At 38.4% G+C, this 20,802-nt stretch overlaps 1 protein-coding gene across 9 annotated transcripts in view; it reads right to left on the bottom strand.

Annotated features, from left to right (window-relative positions):
* Positions 1-102: 102 nt before the first annotated feature.
* LOC144302237 (toll-like receptor 1) overlaps positions 103-20,802 on the bottom strand; it is a 40,685-nt gene continuing 19,985 nt past the window's right edge. For 4 of the 9 annotated variants that reach the window (XM_077879557.1, XM_077879542.1, XM_077879537.1 and 1 more), the window contains 2 exons: positions 6,064-6,162; positions 103-3,710 (listed from right to left, as the gene is read on the bottom strand). In XM_077879557.1, coding sequence (XP_077735683.1) covers positions 1,271-3,643 — 2,373 coding nt within the window. In that variant the 5' untranslated portion in view covers positions 3,644-3,710; positions 6,064-6,162 and the 3' untranslated portion in view covers positions 103-1,270. Of the gene's footprint in view, positions 3,711-6,063; positions 6,163-9,551; positions 9,729-14,607; positions 14,630-19,091; positions 19,271-20,802 lie in introns of those variants that run through there. The other 5 variants (XM_077879548.1, XM_077879555.1, XM_077879534.1 and 2 more) reach the window with 3 other exon arrangements.

Here is a 20,802-nt window from a genome sequence, read left to right as displayed (position 1 = left end):
GCAAGATTTCCAGCCACAGAAAACCAGACTCAGAATTTTCATTTGGCCTGAGATTTAACTCACTCTTGGTTTGGGGTCCCCCAGATACAGACCCTGAGATAATTATTCAACTACAAGTAGTTTATTGCAGAAGTGATCCCAGGAGACACCCTTAGAAGAATGAAGGTAGAAGATAAGGATAGAAAGGAAGCCAATAAAAAAAATATTTACCAAGCTGTTTCCACCATAGAGAATTAAAATCCATTCTACTGGGCAACTCAGGGATAATGTAAAGCACACTCCAGATTTATCTCCAAAATGAGAAATTTGGGTCATTTATCAACCAATTCTCTTCCTGATATTTGTTGAGAGCTCCTTCCAAGAAAAATCTCTAACACTTTTTGGGGCACCTGGGTGGTGCAGTCAGTTTAGAATCCAACTCTTGATTTAGGCTCAGGCTGTGATCTCACAGTCATGAGATCAAGCTCCAAATTGGGCTCTTCACTCAGCATAGAATCTGTTTGAGTTTCTCTCTCCCTCTGCCCCTCCTGTTCATACTCTCTCTCTCTCTCTCAAATAAAAAAATCTTAAAAAAAAAATTCTCCAGCACTTTTAAGTTGCCCTTTGTGTGAGCCCTGTAAGTTCTCACGCGCGGAGAAAACCCTCCAGGCAGAGTCTGCAACATTAGCAATAGGTGGCCTTCAACATGCAGAAACAAATGCTGAGTAGAAACGAGAAGGGCACCAATAGCTATAGATATCTGCTATAGGAACTGAAGTTGTTTAACAGGTTCTTCTCTTGATTACATGAAAAATTCAATGAATTCAGCCCTAGGCCTCCCTCCCCACAAAAATTCTCATGTGTTAGAAATTAACTATTTTTTTTTAAATTTTTTATTTATTTATGATAGTCACACAGAGAGAGAGACAGAGAGAGGCAGAGACATAGGCAGAGGGAGAAGCAGGCTCCATGCACCCGGAGCCCGACGTGGGATTCGATCCCGGGTCTCCAGGATCGAGCCCTGGGCCAAAGGCAGGCACTAAACCGCTGCGCCACCCAGGGTTCCCGAAATTAACTATTTAAATCCAAATTATATCATTTCATTAATTTTTATTACCACATATAAATGGTGAACTGGAGAGCCTGAAAGTATGCATTTTTATCTACATCATAGATTCAAAATTGCATTTATATTTGTGCTGATACAAAATAATCAATTACAATAGAGCTTCCAAAAACAGGAACATTTTTCCAAAAGCAGCAAGAGAATATTTTTAGAACTATGTGTGATCTATTTTTTTGCTTGCTCCCTCAATTTAATATTAATAGACGCTCTTAGGTTAGCCCAAAAAAGTCCATGTTTGCTCTTCTCCTTGGGCCATTCCAAATAAGTCCTTTGTGCCATGAGATTTTTGAGCTTGTGATAGCTGCTAGGAATGGAATACTGTGGAATAGGTTCCAGCAAGATCAAGATTAAGTTATTAGATCCTTCATGAAAGAGATTGTGGTGGGCAAAGTACAGTTCATAATGGCACCACTCACTCTGAACAAAGTTGGGAGACAGAACAAAGATGGACTTGTAACTTTTCTCAATGCAGTTTATGATATTTTCCACAATGCTCTTGCCAGGAATAAAGTTTCTCTCATGGAGACAAATCCTTAGTTCTTCTTTTTCTAGGTTTGGTAGTAATTCACTCTTCACCCAGGCAGAATCATGCCCGCTATATGAAATAAAAGCATGGAACTGGATGGTTCTTTGGAGATTTTCTAAGGGTGTGTTTCTTGCCCTGCGCCGGGTCTGGGTCCACTGAAACACCATCCTAAGATACCAGGGCAGATCAAAGTAGATACAGAGCGCAGTCACAGTAACAGTGAACACTAGCACAGCAACCCCAATGGTGACAAGCAGCAGAGTTGTGTTGCAGGATAACGGAGACACGTGAAAGTCCTTCAGTAGGGTTCCCTTATAGTTTTCTGGAGAGTCACACTTATAAGAATCGGGCCAACCCTCTACTACTTTGCTTGCTACCTGGCCTAGACTTTGGACAAATTCTCTCAGCTCACATATACATTGGAATGGATTATTCCCTGCGCTTATGGACCTAATGTTATGGCAGCTCTGGAGGAAATCAGCTGATGGATTGGAAATTGAATTAGAGTCAATGATCAGTACAGAAAGCCTATTAAAAGTACCACAGTCAGGAAAGTGGGCTAAAGAATTGGAAGCAACATTGAGTTCTTGCAAATCTTCTAGCTTCATGATTGGTTTAGGAATGCTCCTTATTCTGTTATCGTGAAGATCAAGCACCTTGACCTTGGGAGGTAAACATCTGAAAACAGAGTCAGTAAGTATATTTGAAGACATATTTAAACTTAATAAACTTCTAGTCCAAGAGCAGTTTCTTTCATTTTCATCATACCTTAGAGAATTCTGGCTAATATCCAATTGTTGTAGAGACTTCATCTCGTTGGTCATTTGAGCTATACTTCCAAGTTCTTTTAATTGATTCATTTGTAAACTAAGTGTCTCCAGTTTAATCAAGTTTCTACAATTTTTAAAAACAATGTCTGTTAAGAGATTATTAGAAAAATCCAAATGCAGAAATGGACTAATTTGAGATGGGCAAACCATGTGGACCATGTGCGTACCAGACACTGTGAAATTTTGGATGTTCATATTTGAAAAGATTTTATAGATATAACTTTGTGGCAAATTGAATGCATTACTAACGACTTGGTGTATAGATAAGGCCTTCAGTGAAGTGTCAGAATAATCAAAATCTCTGAAGTCAGGGTAACCTTGTAGTTTTACATTTGAAATTGAGAAATACTCTATGCTTGTATGCCAAACCAACTGAAGGAGCATAATGAAAAAATTCCAAGTTGTTTCAATGTTGTTTAAAGTAAGACTTGATAACCTTGAATTCTTTTGAAGTTTTGACAGAACATTTTGGAAATAAGACCATCCATGACCATCTGGCACACATTTGATATTAGACAATTCGAGACTTACTGCAGTGCTGACTGATACATCCAGAGTAAAACTGAATTCCTTTCTTATAGGGAAAACAATGTGAAGACTTTCTGTGTTAAGCTTTTGAAGGCTCTCAGGGTCTTCTTTTTTCCCATAAGTGTCTCCTAAGACCAGTAAAACCTTTCTGATATGCAAAGGAGCAATTGGTAGCATGCTAGATTTCTGTAACTGTGTGGCACTCAACCCCAGAAACTCTAGTTGAGACATGTTGCCAAACTCTTTGCATATGGGTAGATCATCAAATGCATTAAATGAAAGGTCTAAGTGCTTGAGGTTCACGGTAGGATGGCAAGAAATCCTCCCCAACTCATTGTGGGACAGATCCAAGTATTCCAATTCCTGGTTGAATTTGAAAACACTGATATCAAGATATTGAATTCTATTATAAGAAACAATCAAAATCCTCAGCTTTGATAGTGATAGGATGTCAGAAGTCTGAAGCTCAGATATATAGTTTTGTGATATATCTAAGATTGTTGTTTTCAGGGATAGGTCTTTGGGAATGTGAAAGAGACCTGCTTTTGATCTGTTAACTAGAAAATCACTTTCTTCAGACAATTGTATTCTGATCTCAAGTATTAATATGAAGATGATGGCAAATTGGAAGATGCTAGAATTAGTTTTCATCATTTTGTAACACTAGACATCCCTAAGTGTAGTTGCTGTTCCTCAGAATATCGCAATTCGGGTAAAGATCCTTAAAAAAAGAAAGAAAAGAAAACCACTTTAAATGATATTATTAAACTAGGCATGGCTGACATTAAACATTTTTTCCTAGAGATTTATAAAATAAAGACTGTGTTCTTTAGAGTCACATAACCTGAAACGAGGGAAATATATACATTGTAGACAATTATACTACCTCTAATTAAATAACTTTTAATATGGAAGGTGTAACAGGCTGAATAGTGACTTCATCCAAAAGATATATCCAACCTTCTAACCCTATCCTAATCACCAGAAACTGTGAACATTACCTAATTCCAAAAAAGGGTCTTTGTAGAGATCATTAGGTTAAGGATCTTTAGGTAAGGGGATCATCTTGGATTATCCAATTGGATAATCCAGTGATACGTGTTTTTATAAGAAAAAGACAGAGGGATATTTGATGGAGACAACAGAGACACAGAGAAGGCCATCTGAAGACGGAGGCAGAGATTGAAGTGGATATAGCCACAAACCAAGGAGTACTGATAGTTACTGGAAGCTGGAAGAGGTTTTAAGGAAAGTTTAGTGCTACCAACACCTTGGTTTTAGACTTCTGGTCTCCAGAACCATGAGAGAATAAATTTTTGTTGTTTTTAGCTACCAAGTTTATGGTAACTTGCTACAGCAGCCACAGGAAACTAGTATAGATGGTTTTACATATTTATGGAAAGCCCACTAACCTCAACCCTCCAAAGATCATATAGAACTCAAACTAGAATTCACAGCTGGTGTATTTTCTACCTTTGACATATATCACCTCATGGCTTTCTTAAGAGTTCTTTTCCCATGGGGAATGAATTTGGACTCTTCTTGCTTTACTTTCTATTACCTACACATGATTTCCTGCCTAACCTTGATCTTACTCAAAAGGTAACTAGATCATGATAAAAGGTGTCTCAGAAAATCCATTTACTCATCCATTTATCTATTCAACCACTATTTATTAATAACCTACTGGCCATATTTTAGAAACTAGAGATAAAGCAGTGAACAAAATAAAATCCTAACTCTCAAAGAGCTTATTATCTATTGGGAAGACAGAAAATACATGACTAAATGTAATTTCATGTAGTATTAAATGTTATACAGAAAAATTAAGTAGAGTCAGGTGGTTCAGTCAGTTGAGCACCCAGCTCTTGGTTTTGACTCAGGTCATGATCTCATAGTTGTGGGATCAAGCCACCTGTCAGGTCCTGTGTGGGAAGTGAGCCTACTTAAGATTCTCTCTCTCCTCTTGGGATCCCTGGGTGGCGCAGCGGTTTAGCGCCTGCCTTTGGCCCAGGGCGCGATCCTGGAGACCCGGGATCGAATCCCACATCGGGCTCCTGGTGCATGGAGCCTGCTTCTCCCTCTGCCTATGTCTCTGCTTCTCTCTCTCTCTGTGTGTGACTATCATAAAAAAAAAAAAAAAAAAAGATTCGCTTTCTCCTCTCCATCTGCACCCAACCTCTATTTGCACATGCTATCTCTCTTTCTCCCTCAAAAGAAAAAAAAACAAAGAAAAATTAAGCAGAGTAAATGAATCAAAAATAATGGTAGGTATGTAACAGTGGCTAATGACTTTTTAAGATTAGGTCAGAGAGGACTTTTCTGAGAAGATGCCATTATAGTGTAAACCAGAATGGAGTGAATGAGTAATCTATGGGAAGAAGAAAATGCTTTCTGGGGGGAAAGCATTTCTGACAAAGAAAAAGGCAAGTGCAAAGGTCCTGAGATGGGACTGAGGTTGGTTTATCTGAGGAATAGTAAGGTGGTAAATGTTAGTATAGAATGAGTGAGGATGAAAGGTAGTAGAGCCAATATTGTACAAGGTGCAGATCATTACAAGAAGTTGGGATTCTAGTCTGAAAGTCATGAGGGAGTGGTGAGCACTGAAAGGTTTCAAGGATAGGATTAGTTTCCTCTTCTTCAGAAAGATTTTTTTCATTCATCAAATATGTATTTATTCCCTATGAAGTACTAGATTATGCTTATTGCTTTAGTTATCAACCCACTATAGCCCAGACACTATTTTGTTACCAAGATTCCAATGACATAGGAGACCGGAGGGAGTTGGATGAACCCTAGAGTATGATCTGCATACTCCTACCCCTGAGACCCTTTCATCTGGGGCTACATAGCTACACAGATCTTTCAGGGAACTTATTCAATCTTTTGGAGCTGAATTAGACAGGCAAGCCATCTGTATCAGCAAAGAGTCAAATTCTTTACATATCTCTTCACACCTCTCAATGGACACAAAAAGACCTAAATAATAAAATCCCAGAAAAAACCCTGTCATAAAACTTCCTTAAGGTACACATGCAAACTTGTCTAGTATTTGGAGCACTGTTTGGACTTACCCTTTTGTAGAGGTATCCAAATGATGCCTTGGTTATCTTGATTTCTTTAAACATGTAAGAGGGCCCAATATACCCCTTTCATCACCATTCATATAAACTCTGTGTAAAGAAAGGAACCCAGCCATTAAAATGCATGTTAAAAGGAAAGGTGGCACCCAAAAGACACACAAAAAGATGCTTAACATCACTAATCATCAGGGAACTACAAATCAAAACCATGAGATATCACTTTCCACATGTCAGAATGGCTAATACCAGAAAGACAAGAAATAAGAAGTGTTGGCAAAGATGTGGAGAAAAGATAGCCTTTGTGCATTGTTGATGGGAATGCACACTGGTGCAGCCACTGTGGAAAACAGTATGGAGGTTTCTCAAAGAATTAAAGATAGAAATACCATATGATCAAGGAGCGCCTGGGTGGCTCAGTCAGTTAAGTGTCTGACTTTGGTTCAGGTCATGATCTCAGGGTCCTGGGATCAAGCCCCACAATGGGTTCCACGCTCAGTGGGGAGTCTGCTTCTCCCTCTGTCCCTTCCCCTGCTCGTGCTCTTTTTCTCTCCCTGTCCCTCAAATAAATAAATAAAATATTTTTTAAAAAAGGAAGAAATACCAAATGATCAAGTAATCCACTATTGGGTATTTACCCAAAGGAAATGAAAATATTATTCCAAAACAATAAACACAGTCCTTTATTTATTGCAGCATTATTTATAATTGCCAAGATATAGAAGCAACTTAAGTGTCCAGTGATAGATGAATGGATAAAGAAGATACACACACACATAAACAAACACACGCACACACACACACACGGAATAATATATACATACAATGGAATATTACTCAGCCATTAAACAGAAGGAGATCTTGCCATTTGCAACAACATGGATGAACCTAAAGGATATTATGCTAATTAAAATAAGTGAGAAAAAAAACAAATACCATATGATTTCACTTACTGTGAATCTAAAAACAAAACAAAGAAAAAAACAAAAACAATCATAAATACAGAGAGAAAACTGGTAGTTGCCAAAGGGAAGGGGATAGGAGGATGGGCAAAATAGCTGAAGGGGAATAAGAGAGACCAAATTCTAGTTATAAAATAAATAAGTCACTGGGATGAAAAGTACAGCATTAGAACTACAGTCACTAATAGTATAGCATTATATGGTGACAGATGGTAACTATACTTATTGTGAACACAGCTTATTGTATAGAATTGCTGAATCACTAGATCGTATATCTGAAATTAATATAACATTGTATGTCAACTAAAAGAATGTCTAAATTTAAAAAAAAATTAAAGATGGCATTTTTATGGCATTGATTGTATTTGGCTGAAAGACCCAGAAATTTCCCAATTTTTCCTCTCCAGCTTCCTGAAAGAGTTACTCATACAAGTAAAAATAGTTAAGTGAGAATCAAAATTATACCCAATTACTATCTGGGTCAGTGCCTAATCTCTCAAAATAGAACCACCTAGTAAAAGCCAGGTCAAAGTAAAAGGATCTTGGGTTTAAGATTCAAGTGGGGGCAGGCCCGGTGGCCCGGTGGTACAGCGGTTTAGTGCTGCCTGTGGCCCAGGGTGTGATCCTGGGGACCCGGGATCGAGTCCCACATCCAGTTCCCTGCATAGAGCCTGCTTCTCCCTCTGCCTGTGACTCTGCTCCTCTCTCTCTGAATAAATAAATAAAATATTAAAAAAAAAATTGAGGTGGAATTCCTTAACTTGTTCCTTAGCCTGAATCCAAATCTGGGGATCTTTCTAACTTCTGGCCAACTCCAGAGGTCAAGGTAGCAGTGGTCAGCATGATCAAGCATGGTACACGAGTGACAGGAGAGACAAGGAAGAGCAGAGACAGGGCTCCATGTATAGATGTGAGTGCTTTGCACACAGTGAACCCACCACAAACAAATTTAAAAAGTTGTCCTTGTTTTCTTAGAAACAGCAACTACCACAAGGGATATAAATTTATAAAACTGCCTATCTCTAGCATTTAATGAGAGCATGGCTTCAGTTTTATGTCTCGCTCAATTAATTGACTTAAATATCCTCTATTTTTCCAGCCTCCATTTTGTCCTTCCTTGCCTTTATAATCATCAGTTTAAAGTGCTCAGTTGATGAAACCACTTTTATTTCTGTGATTAAGAAGTCAAAGTATTGGAAACAAGAGAGACTGTTTTTTAGGTACTTACAGGACCTTTACATTTCATTTACCAAACTTGCTAAATCAGCAAAAATCAAAAAAATTTTTAATCAAAGTCCTGATGGCCAGCACTGAATCTTCAAACTATTTTACTACCAAATAAGATGATTATTTGCTAACTTGATCAGTAAAAGGAATTTTTAATTAAAAAATAAAAGTATCTCTTGTGTCAATTTTAATGATTATGATTTGGCCTCACTTTATATGATATAATACATCAATACATTTGAGTTGTCTTTAGAGTAATTAAATCAGGACTTTGACTTGACTTCATGGATAAAATCCATACATCAACCTGGCCTATTAAGTTCTGTAGCACAAATAGTAATTGAGAACCTTCCCTACACAAGGCCAACTAGCTATTAGTTTAAAAGGATAGGAACCAGTTCAAGAGCATTTTGGTTTTATTTTCCATGTGGATCTGTAAACTTTTGCTTTTTATTGTAAAGGTGTACTTACTTTCAATTCTTTTGATCAAATTGGGTGTAGCCTGCGAAACATTTTCAAAATCTACAATTCCACCTGACTAGTAGCACTTAGAATAGTTTCAGTGGCTTGAGAAAATAGAAAAGAATATCTAGTGGGAACAGCACAGAGAAAAAAAATTAAAATAAACCTGCCCATAAAAACAGAGGGGTTGGGATGCCTGGGTGGCTCAGGGGTTGAGCATCTGCCTTCAGCCCAGGGCATGATCCAGGGGTCTTGGGATCGAGTCCCTGATCCCCTGGGATCAGGCTTTCCTCAGGAAGCCTGCTTCTCCCTCACCTTCTGCCTATGTCTCTGCCCCTCTGTGTCTCTCACAAATAAATAAATGAAATCTTAAAAAAAAAATAGAGGGGTTGTAATTTACAGCCTCCACAAGTAATTTACCTACATCCCCTTCTTCCTCAGCATTCTCACTGCAAAGGGTGAAATAGGAATGATGGGATGAAGAGCAGTGTCTGAAACCAGTATTAGCAGCTCTGTAGAAAACCTTGAGATTTTGCGACCCAAATATTCATCTCCCGACTCAAAGACAGCTCCTGAAAGCGAGCCATGCATGAGATGAGGTGCCATCCAAAGAAAAACAAATACACACAGAGAAAAACCAACAAATACACACACACACACACCCCAAAAAATCCTTTCACTGACGTGGGATGAGAAGCTGATAAACAAATTCTAGTTCATACTCGGTAAGCATATATCAGAATTAACCCACTTCTCTTAGTCATAGAGACTTTTGAGACTAACTAGTTAAACCATTATTTTCTTTGTAGAATTCAAAAAAATGTTGCTTACCAACACAACCTGCCCGTCTGCCGCGTTGGCAGTCTGTAGGAAACTCTAAGTACTTCCTCAAGCATTTATTTCAGTGGTAACTGCATTTAAATGTTGGGGGATGGACAGAACAGCTCTTTTATGCCATCTACTGAATCCCACTGAAATTACATAGTAAATATAGACGTATTTTCTTCTAGTCACATATTAGAATAAGGTCTGGTGTGTTAATCGACAGACCTATATTTACATAGAATTTGGGGGGGCTCTGTATTTCACTATAGTCAGCTCACTATTGTCCACTAAGGAAGCGAGGGAGGTGATGTTAACAAACCACAGATGACTATTGGCTGAATTCAAAATGCATATGGTTGCAGCTGTGCTGATGGAGGTAGAAGTACAGGTCCAGACGTATCCCAAGTGCTTTACCTTTACTTTTCTTCTTGCCTCTTGATCAGTCCACTATTAAGAGTGACCAAGAGAGGAAAGAGGGTGGGGTTCAAGATCAAAGTTCTGCTAAGACTCATAAAGAGGGAAGCTTATTCATGTGTTGATATAGAATGGATGCTAATCATGTCTCCTTTTTTAGACAAGTTGGTTTTCAGAGAAAATATGGTGCTCAAAGTTTTTTCCATTGATATTTTCAAACTTTCTTCAAAAAGTGATTTTTCAAGATTCCATTTGAAAAAACATGCTATCGAACAATCTCTTTTGTGCGATAAGGTCTATAACATCTCCTTTGGGTTAGTTAGCTGCACACTCAAGAAATCCATTCTGACAGCTCCACTCTTAAAATAACAAAAAGCAACAACAAACAGGCAAACAAAGCTAAGCAATGCCAACTGTGCCAAAAATTTGTCCCTAGCCTAGTATTACATGATGTGCAGTAATAGATTGGATACATTTTTTTTTTCTGTAATCAGCTTTTTCTTCCACAGTCAGCAAGGCCAGCTTCCCTCTCTGTTGCTCTCTCTGTTTCCCCCCATCCCCTCATAATTTGTTTAATAGGGGAAATGTGTCTATAAATATATTTCTGAAACTGAAAGCATGAACTTCCTTCTCCTCCATGTCAACCATTCCTTCCCTCAGACCCCTAATGAGGGTCATCTTTTTTTTTTCTTCAAAGATTTTTTTATTTACTTATTCATGAGAGACACACAGAGAGGCAGAGACATAGGCAGATGGAGAAGCAGGCTCTCCACAAGGAGCTTGATGTGGGACTCAATCCCAACCCAGGGATCATGCCCTGAGCCAAAGGCAGATGCTCAACCACTGAGCCACCCAGGTGTCCCAAGGTCATCTTTGACTAAAAAATTCAGCTCCTGGCTTCCAAAGGTATTTGACTTTGTGAACCAGGTCTAGAGAGGGAAGCCCACAGGGCAGTAAATAAAGCATTTGAGAGCTCAGAAGTTCTGTGCTTCCCTTTAGACTCCTCCCCACCACTCTGAGTTACACACCTGCCTCTTTCTTCTCTATTGTCATTGGATGAACACACACTTGTAATCCTGTATACTTGTAATCATACTTTGATCTACATGTCCTAAAAAAACTTTAATTCTCAGAGAATATGGTTTCCTTGCAAAATTTTAAATATTTTATTTAACTTAATAGGTCCAAGATATTATTTCAACATGCAATCAATGTAAAAATTACTAATGAGGTATTTTGTATGTGCTTTATCCTAAGTCTTCAAAATCCAGTGTGTGTTTTACACCTACAGCACATTTCATTTGGAATACCCACATTTCAGGTAGCCAATGGTCACACTGGTTTGGTGGCTACCATATGAGAGAGCCCAGTTCTAGATGGAGTCATGCAAATGAGGACACGCCTAAGTCTAGTTAATATCAGCCCAGAGAACTAACTCCAAATAGAGCTTCCATGTCTTAGACTCTAGGCACTCCTCACCTACTCTCAATAGCAGTTCTTGCCCACCCCACACCCAGGCATTTCTTTTTGGACCTAGGGCATTATAAATATCCTGCCAATTAGATATGACCTATAGTTGTTTTCTTCTTTCTTAAACAAAAGCTTTATTGAGATATAATTCACATACCACAAAAAAGTTCACCTACTGAAAGTATATAATTCAATGGCTTTAGGTATATTCGCAGAATTGTGCAACCATTAATGCAATCAATTGAGAAACTTCATCATCCTAAAGAGGTAGACCGTACTCCCTCACTGTCACTCTCTACTGCATATGCCCCAGCCTTAGAAAACCAAAATACATTCTACTAATCCCTGTAGATTTGTAGGACATTTCATGTAAATGGAATCCAAATGTGCTTCTTTGTAATTGGTTTCTTTCACTTAGTTTGATGTTTTCAAGGCTTATCCATGTTAGGCTGGTATCAGTGTTTCATTTTTTTATTGCTAACTAATTTCCCATTGTATGGATACACTACATTTTATTATCTGTTAGTTGATGGACAATTGGGTTGCCTGCACTAAATGACTTTTATGAATAATGCTGTGAATATTTGTGTACAGGTTTTCCTATAGATGTATTTTCTCTCGGGTATATACTTAGGGGTAGAATTGCTGCATCATATGGCAACTATGTTTAGTGTTTTGGAAAGTTCTAGGCTGTTGCCAAAGAAGCTGTACCATATCACATACCCACCAGTGGTATGTAAGTCTTCTAATGTCTCCACATCCTTGCTAACACTTGTTATTATCTGACTTTTATTATAGCCTTCTTAGTGGGAATGAAATGGTATCTCATTACAGTTTTATTTTGCATTTCCCTAATGCCTAATGATGTGGAGCATCTTTTTATGTGTAGATATTGGCCTTTTGTATATCTTCTCTGCAACCTTGCTGAACTTGTTTCTTAGTTCTAATTAGTTTTTTAGCAGATTCCTAAATATTTTCTACAAGCAAGATCATATCATCTGCAAAGTATCTTTCTTTCCAATATAGCTGCCTTGTATAGCGTGTTCTTGCTTAATTGTCATGGCTAGCATATTCCCAGGACAATGTTGAATAGAAGTGGTGAGACCAGACATCCTCATCTTGTTCCTGATGTTTGGGGAAAGCTTTGAGTATTTCACCATTAAGTATGATGTTAACTATGAATACTTAATTGATGCTTTTTACCAGGTTGAAGAAGTCCCCCCCCCCGCCCAGTCCTTGTTTGTTGAGTGCTTTTATCAAGAAGGGGTAGAGAGTATGGTTTCTTAATCAATAAGGAAGAGGACAGTGCTATGACCACAGTGCCCTGCTTTAGAAGGGGTGCCTCTTCTTCCTTCCTGCCCTTCCTACTTTTCTCATACCACCATTCTTCCTACCCATCTGACCCTAGAGCTCAAATCATGTCCCATCAAGCCAGCTGGGAATGAAAAATGGCATCATTTGGACATTTGCCTTATAATTAATTCTGCCTTAATTGCTTAAAGTTTTCCAGCCAAAGTTTTGAAACTGCCACCTGAGAAAATTATAGGCCAAGGCCAGCCTTGCCTTTAGCTATTTACCTGATGGGAGGTTCCCTCTTTCAGTTTCATAAAATATCAACAAGACCTTTGTACACTGTCTTGGTTGGAGTTTTTTTTACTGTTGTCTTAGGATAAACTTTTGAAAGGAATGAATAGGTTAAAGGGCATAGAACTTTATGTTCTTGATGCATAACTGCTCTCCAGTCAGTTTGTGCCAATCTGCCTGCCTCCACGGATATCAGAGTACTCACATTCTCCACAAAAGTGGCATTTTGGAGACAATTTCATACATGAAGAGTGATATCTCATTATTGTTTCATTTTTATTTTCTTTTATTATAAGTGTCTCCGATGGTGTTTCATGTTTATTTGCAATCTGTATCTTTTAGTGAATTACCTGTTCACATTATTTGCCCATTTCTCATCAGGGTTATGTTTTTACTTTTTAATTATACATTCTCTTTTATGTTACTGACACCAACCCTCTGTTAAACTTTTTGGAAACATCTTCCCCCATTGTTTATTTTTCATTTCATGATCTTTTGTACCAATAAATGCGTACATATTTCTATAAACAAGTAAGTTGACTTTTTCTTTGCTATCATGATCATTCAGTTGTGCGCTGGTAAACGAGATTACTCACCACCACCACCACCACTCAAAAAAAGCCTGATTTCTAGCACTTGCCAGTATCTGCCCTGTAAATATTTCCATGATGACTTCTAGCTGCCAATTGACCTGCTTGCAAAATTCCTGAATATTTAACAATTAGCTCTCACAATCTATACAAACTCCAGTGGACCACTGCTACATTGCTTTTTGGATTAAAAATTCTTCTCTATAACAAGGTCAAACAAATATATGTGAATGCATTCTTCTCAAGCATAACTTTTCAATTACTTTAATTTTTATTATCCAAGTAATTAATGTTTACTGAGAAGAAATCAGAAAATATAAATCAATAAAAAGAAAAAAATTTAAATCAACAATAATGTACCATATAGAGATACACCAGGGTCATTTTTATAGCAACCATGCATTCTTTTTTTTATGTAAATGAACATGATTTAGTCTCTTGATGCCTGCTGCCAAATTGTTGTTCAGAAAGTTTGTACCAATTTACACACACACACACTCAGAAGTCATAAGACTATGAATGCTGTTTTGTTATCAGCTCTTCTTAATTTATAACACATCATAAACACATCATAAATATCATGTCAGTAAATATCTGTCTACTGATGTGATGTGGGCCAGGAGCAAATGGTCAAGAAAGAATTCTTGAGACACTTTTGGTGCAGAAGGTGTTTTTATTAAAGCACAGGGGCAAGACACCCTGGGCAGGAAGAGCTGTACTGGGATTGTAAGGAAAGATTGATTTTATCCTTTTAATTGGGGGGTAAAGAAACAGGAAGTTTCCAAAAGGATTTTCCTATGTTAAAGGAGACTCCCTAGGATCCGGAAATCTGCCTATTGTCAAGGTAAGGTTGTATTTTGCCTCTAGCAAAGCCTTAATATTAAGGCAGTTGTGAGTTCCTTGAAGAATGTCATACTCTGCCTGTATCAGGTATTTATCAGTGGGCTGCAAGTTGTAAGAAAATTCAACTTTATCTACATTTCTCTTGACTTTGTTCTCCTTACCATCATACATGCCTGCAATATCTGTAGATTTAGGTGAATTCCTCTTCTTGAGGTCCTCCAAATATTCTGACATTCCTGCACCTGCCAGGAGGTGACATTCTTTACTAACTTGGTAAGACTTCTGAGAACTCTGTAAGGTGTCAAGCCAACATTTCCAAGGGACTCTGTTGGCTTCAAGCTTTATAAAGTCAACCTTACTTCCTTAAAGCTGTATGATCATATCTGATCTATGCACACCTCTCTCAAATATGACATTCCAGTTAAAGTCTTAGTAAAATAACAAATGTTTCCAGTGGTGCCCTGTTACTTGATGAACAGATTCTACTAATGCAAATAATTGTAATTGCCATGAAAGAAAAAACAGTCACTGAGAGTTTTGCATTTCAGGGTTCAGGTAGAGAGAAAAGTTAAATGCTTCACATTTAACTCTCAGGTAGAGAAAAAAGTTAAATTTGTTTACAAAGGAATATTTTATCATATTTCTGTATATCAGGGATATTTTAGAGAAAATTTCCTTAATCTAGCAAACCAGCAATGTTTCAAACGAGAGTCGCAAAAACTATATCTTCCTCAATTTATTTAGTTTCCTGTTACTCATTCTCATTCAGTTTGCAGTTTTTTTTAGTTAGTTTTGGAAATTCTTACCCATTTTAGTTTTATGATTTTAAAGATGTAAAAAAACCTGTATTTGTCAAAGTCCTTTTAATGAATCTCCTGGAAGATGAAACATGTTTTACAAGAGAATAAGAACAATAACTATATATGACAAAGGCTTAAATATGGACACGGTTAAAAAATCTGATAGGATAGTTCATTATAATAAAGCTGATAAGGAAATTCTGTTATTTCCATGACACATAACACTTCAAGAATCAGAATATCAAGTACTGGCCTTATACCAAAACATATGAAAACTTCAGGAATTTCAGATAATCTCTAGAATAGCTGTAGCATTTACCCAAGCAATATAACCTAAGGTTTGTCATTATTTGTTTAACACTGCTTCTAAAGTAACTTAACATACGAAATAAAAAAGGCCTAATTAGTCACAAAGATTTCATTTACAATTCAAATCTTGGGGAAGTTTGTTTAAAACCTCAGAAAGTTACAAAGCAGATGCCTAAATAGGATTACAGATCATTATAAACTTAATTATTTATTTAACCAAGGTGGCAATAAAAGATTCCAAAGGCAAATATGTAGTTATATAGTTGTTAGCAAAACTTACCTCCCTTAATATTGAGAAGTTTTAACCATCTTAAGTAATCAAAGGTCTAATAAAGACAAAATATAAAAGTTTTGGTTTTCCAGGCAGACAAAAGAGGGGGGAAAAACTTTGTTTACATTTTCTTATCAAAAGCAGACCAAGAAAAAACAAAAACAAAAGCAGACCAAAAATACAAGAAAACCTTTCCTTTTTAAAAGAGTGTCAATTATACCAGTGTACTTTTTAAAAGATTTTATTTATTTATTTATTTATTTATTTAGAAGGAGAGCGCACCCACAAGCAGGGGTAGAGGCAGAGGGAGAGAGAGAACTCCACCAGACCCCACACTGATTACAGAGCCCAACGGAAGGCTCAGTTCCACAACCCTAAGATCATGACCAGAGCTGAAATCAAGAGTCAGACACTTAACCAACTGAGTTACCCAGGCACCCCAATATACCAGTGTACTGGAAGTTTTAGAATATAGTTGAGGTTCGGAGTTGATAACCAACAAAGAATTCTTGAGATGTCTTTGGTGCAAAATGGTGGTTTTATTAAAGCATGGGGACAGAACCCGTGGGCAGGAAGAGCGGCTGTCCCCACCTGTGAGGGGTGACTGATTATATGCCTGGGAGTTGGGAGGGGTTTAAGGATAGTGTACTCTCTAAGGAATTTTGGAAGCAAGGTTTCTAGGACCTTGAGGGGGTTAGCTAATGTTGGGAAAGGTCATTTATTACTGTCTAATAAAACCTGAGTCATGAGACCCTTCGGATGGATATTGGTGGGACATGTGCTTGGAGGATGATTGCCAACATGTATCTTGGGGGCTTAGAGATAAAAGAAATTTCTAAAGGAAATTTTATATGTTAAAGTAGGCTTACAGGCTCCTGGGGGTTGGGCTAAGATTGCCTTCTGCCCTTAGCAAAGTATGAACATTGAGGCAGTTAAGTCCGTAGAGGAATGTCCCTTTGCCTGTTTCAAGGACTTGTCAATGTGTTGCCCCTGGCTCATGCTTGTCCTCAGCTAGCCCTGTGTTCCCCCAACAAGTAGATTTCATGATTTTTAAAAAACATGTTTTTCCATAGTACAATCTTTTAATAAAGCACAAAGCCTTTTACCAACAGATGCAAATATCCTCAGCTTCTTTGCAATACAAAGCCAAAAGCATACACCTACATTCCATCATCAATGCTTTAGTGTTTTATCCTATTTGGAAAAGACTTCAATGTCCAACAAATTCAATCCAATTCACCATCCAAGCAAAACTTTAAGGTTTCAGGTTACCAAAGACTTTGATAGCTATCTTGACAATTACCCATGAAAACTATGACACAGACAAAATTAAGTATCATTTTAAGTCACTTTTTGCTGACAAATTGTAAAAGAAATAACAGGAGCTTATTTGACTTTAGTAAACCTTGGTAGAATTAAAGTTTCATACATAATGCTGGTAACTCTAAAGATAGGTCTATCTTAATTAAACTTAACAAACTTAAATTAATTTAAATACCAAATACCTTCCACTTGGCTCCACTTAAAAGTCAGTCAATGTGTTCCCCATTGTCAATTTTTACTTGGGACACCAGTGGGGTAATCTGAAGTGGGTGGTTTAAGTCCAAGGGGGTGCTCTCTGCTCCTTGATAGCAATGGTAGAAGGAGGAGCCAAAGGCATTGGAGGCACCCAGGATGATACTGGAGCCAGTTGTGCAAGTCATAACCAAGCTAGAGCAGAATCAGGAAGGGGAGGAAAGGGGAGAACAGAAGAGGTGAGGTGCTGCCAGCAAGGTTGGAGGTAGATAAAAGCCCAGAGGGCAGAGGAAGTAGACTCCCTATCTTAAAGCTTATCAGCTTGGACAGGTGAAAGACATGTTTTCTTTCTACCAAGTGAAAATAGGAGTCCACAACAGGACAGAGGGACTTCCCTGAAACAAAAGGAGTTTGGCAGCTGCTTGGGAATATTCATTAAACTTCCCATCCTGAGGTAGACTAGCCAGAGACAAATGGCTCCAATCATAGCCTTTTACCCAGAAAATGAATGAGAGAGAAGCTCCCACACGCAACAAGAGTAACCAGGGTGTATTAGGAGGAGGAACAGTGAGAGAGTCATGTCCTCTTTGTGAGGGATCACCTGTGATTCCTCCAACAGCTTGGGTTTATTAGGAGGAGGGAGGCCTGTTTAGGACTAAGGAGTACTGGGGCCATACAGTGTTAGGGAAGGACCATTACTAAGAAAATCCCCCCAAACTCCCAGGTGGTGTCCCATGCAGGATACGTCAGAGGTTCCTAGTGTCAAAGCAACTGGGGGCATCTTTTGAACTAAATCACTATGAACACTGCCTTGTCCTGTAGGAAAGATGCTGGCCTTTGCCCCTGCTTCCCCATCGCATGCTAGGTTACAAATGGCACTGGTGAATGGGCCAAAGAAAAACCCACCATTTTATCCCATGGAAATCACTAGAAAAACTTTACAAGGGTAAATAGCCCAATATTGTGATTTAAGTAGTTAGTAGAGACAGAAAACATTGACAGAAAACAGTTAAAATAGAAATCCATCATGGGGGAACCTGGGTGGCTTAGTCAGTTAAGTGGCTGCCTTCAGCTCAGGTCATGATCCCAAGGTTCTGGGATCAAGCCCCACATTGGACTCCTTTTTCATCGGGGAGCCTGCCTTCTCTGTCTCCCTCTGCCTGCTGCTCCCCCTGTTTGTGTTACTCTCTCTTTATCTCTATCTCTGTGTGTCAAATAAATAAATAAAATCTTTTAAAAAATTAAGAAATAAAGAAAAAAATCTTCATGGTCTAAGTGACATTCCAACACTTGTAGTCTTTCCAGCCGACTTCCCTAGGAAGAGGTTCCCCAGTTGGGTTTTAATTCATCTGATACAGTTTTTGGCCAGCTCCTACTGGAGGTCTCATAGTCAAAAGTGGCTAGACCAGAGATGTGAAGGGGATCACCTTAGACCAGTGAGGAGGAAACCACACACAGGAGTCAAGGTCAGCAGCCATCCTAGTAACTTAGACAGCTGCCCTGTGCTCAAGAAAGACAACTTTGTAAAACAGTAAGAATAAAGGGAGGGCATCAAGTTTCTGGGTCTTATTACCATTCTGGCCAGAGTATTAGCCTCCAGGTGAAAGGCAGTCTTTTGCTCCCTCCCATAGAGTAGCCACAGGATAGAGGATTGCAGCCTGAGTGATCAACATGAAAGTGCTCCAATAAGACCACACTCCTTAAAAAGCTCCTGAAATGAAAGTAAAAGAAGAGAAGAGGAACTACTTACTAAATTTGTATCCAGGCTCAGAATCCAGATGAGAAGACTCAGGTTACATACTGGGCACCAAGATGATGTGATGTGGGCCAGCAGCAAAAGTTCAAGAAAGCATTGTTGAGATGTTTTTGGTACAGAAAGGTGTTTTTCTTAAAGCTCAGAGACCGGACCTTTGGGCAGGAAGAGCTGCACTGGAATTGTGAGGAAGGATTGATTATATACTTTCAAGTTGAGGGGGTGGTAAAGACAAAGGAAATTCCCAAAAGGATTTTCACATGCTAAAGAAGACTTACTAGGATCCTGGAGTTCTGGCTAACGTCAAGCTAAGGCTGCATTTTGCGTGTGGCAAAGTATTAACATTAAGGCAGTAGTGAGTTCCTCGAGGAGTGCCTTACTCTGCCTATTTCAAGTATTTGTCAATAGGCTGCAAGTGGTAAGGAAATTTAATTTTATCTACCTTTTTTGCCTTTATTCTTCTCATCATCTACAACTTTATTATTGGCTAAATAATATTCTATTTTATTTACAATGCATATTTTAATTAACAATGTATTTAACCAATCTATTGTTGAGTATTCAAGTTACTTTCAATTTTTGCTATTATAAACAACACTGCAATAAACTGCATATTCATGCATATTCATACATTTCCCTAGGATGTGTATGAACAATTATTTCTTTAGTATATACTCCAGTGGGTGGGGGACACCTGGGTGGCTCAGTTGGTTGAGTGTCTGACTCTTGATTTCAGATTAGGTCATGATCTCATGGGTCATGGGATTGAACCCCACCTTGGGCTCCACACCCAGTGGGGAGTCTGCTTGATATTCTGTTGCCTTCCCTCTGCCTCTTCCCCGACCTGCACATACATGCACTCTCCCTCTCTGTCTCTCTCTCAAATAAATAAATAAAACCTTAAAAAAAAAAAAAGGATATACTCCATGAAGTGGACTTTCTTAACCAATGGATGTAAATCTGTGTCATTATTCTCTGCATCTTCTATTACTATGAATAATATATTGTTTCTATGATTATTTAATCCAAATTTAGAATAGAATTTTAAGTTGCTCATCCTACAGAAGTGGGAATCAGTGTGGAGCTTTGGGGAAGAGCCAGAGGCAGCTGTAGCTGGAGTGTGGTGGGCAGGGAGAGAGAGGAAAGAGATGCACAGGTGAGTTCAGAGCAGGAGGAGAGCAGACCATGATAACAGGTCATGAGGAGCTCAGCTTTTGTTCTAATTGTAAGAGGAGCTCATTGGAAAGTTTTAAAAAGGGGAGAGCTTGATATAACTTACACTTTAAAAACAATCTCTCCAATTGCTTTTTGGAGAATATGTGAGGAAAAAGTAAAAGTAAGGTAAGTTAGGAGGCCAGCAGTTGTACAAGGGACAAGTATTGGTGGCTTAGTCAAGATGTCAGGGACTCTGCTGCAGGTTTCAGGATGGACTATACACACTCTTCTCTCATAATATGTTTACATAGGGAGGAAAATGTCATGGGCTGTACCACTGCCTGTGGGGCATTAATGTCTATTTATGAGGGTGCAGGTGAAGTTGCTCTGTTAAAAGATCCCAAACATATTCTGGTTTAAATAAGGTGCAGGTTTACTTCTGTCTCACATAACAGGTGAGCATTCCAGGACTGGGTGAGAGGCTGGCCTGAAAAGCTCAAAATGGTACAATGAGGAGCATATCCTCCACATGTGGCTATCATCTCCAGGTTCT

The sequence above is a fragment of the Canis aureus genome, chromosome 2 (genome assembly GCF_053574225.1).
Source record: "Canis aureus isolate CA01 chromosome 2, VMU_Caureus_v.1.0, whole genome shotgun sequence".
Lineage (NCBI taxonomy): Eukaryota > Metazoa > Chordata > Mammalia > Carnivora > Canidae > Canis > Canis aureus.
The sequence above is the reverse complement of the archived record's forward strand: the minus strand, read 5'-3'. Positions and strand labels throughout refer to the sequence as shown.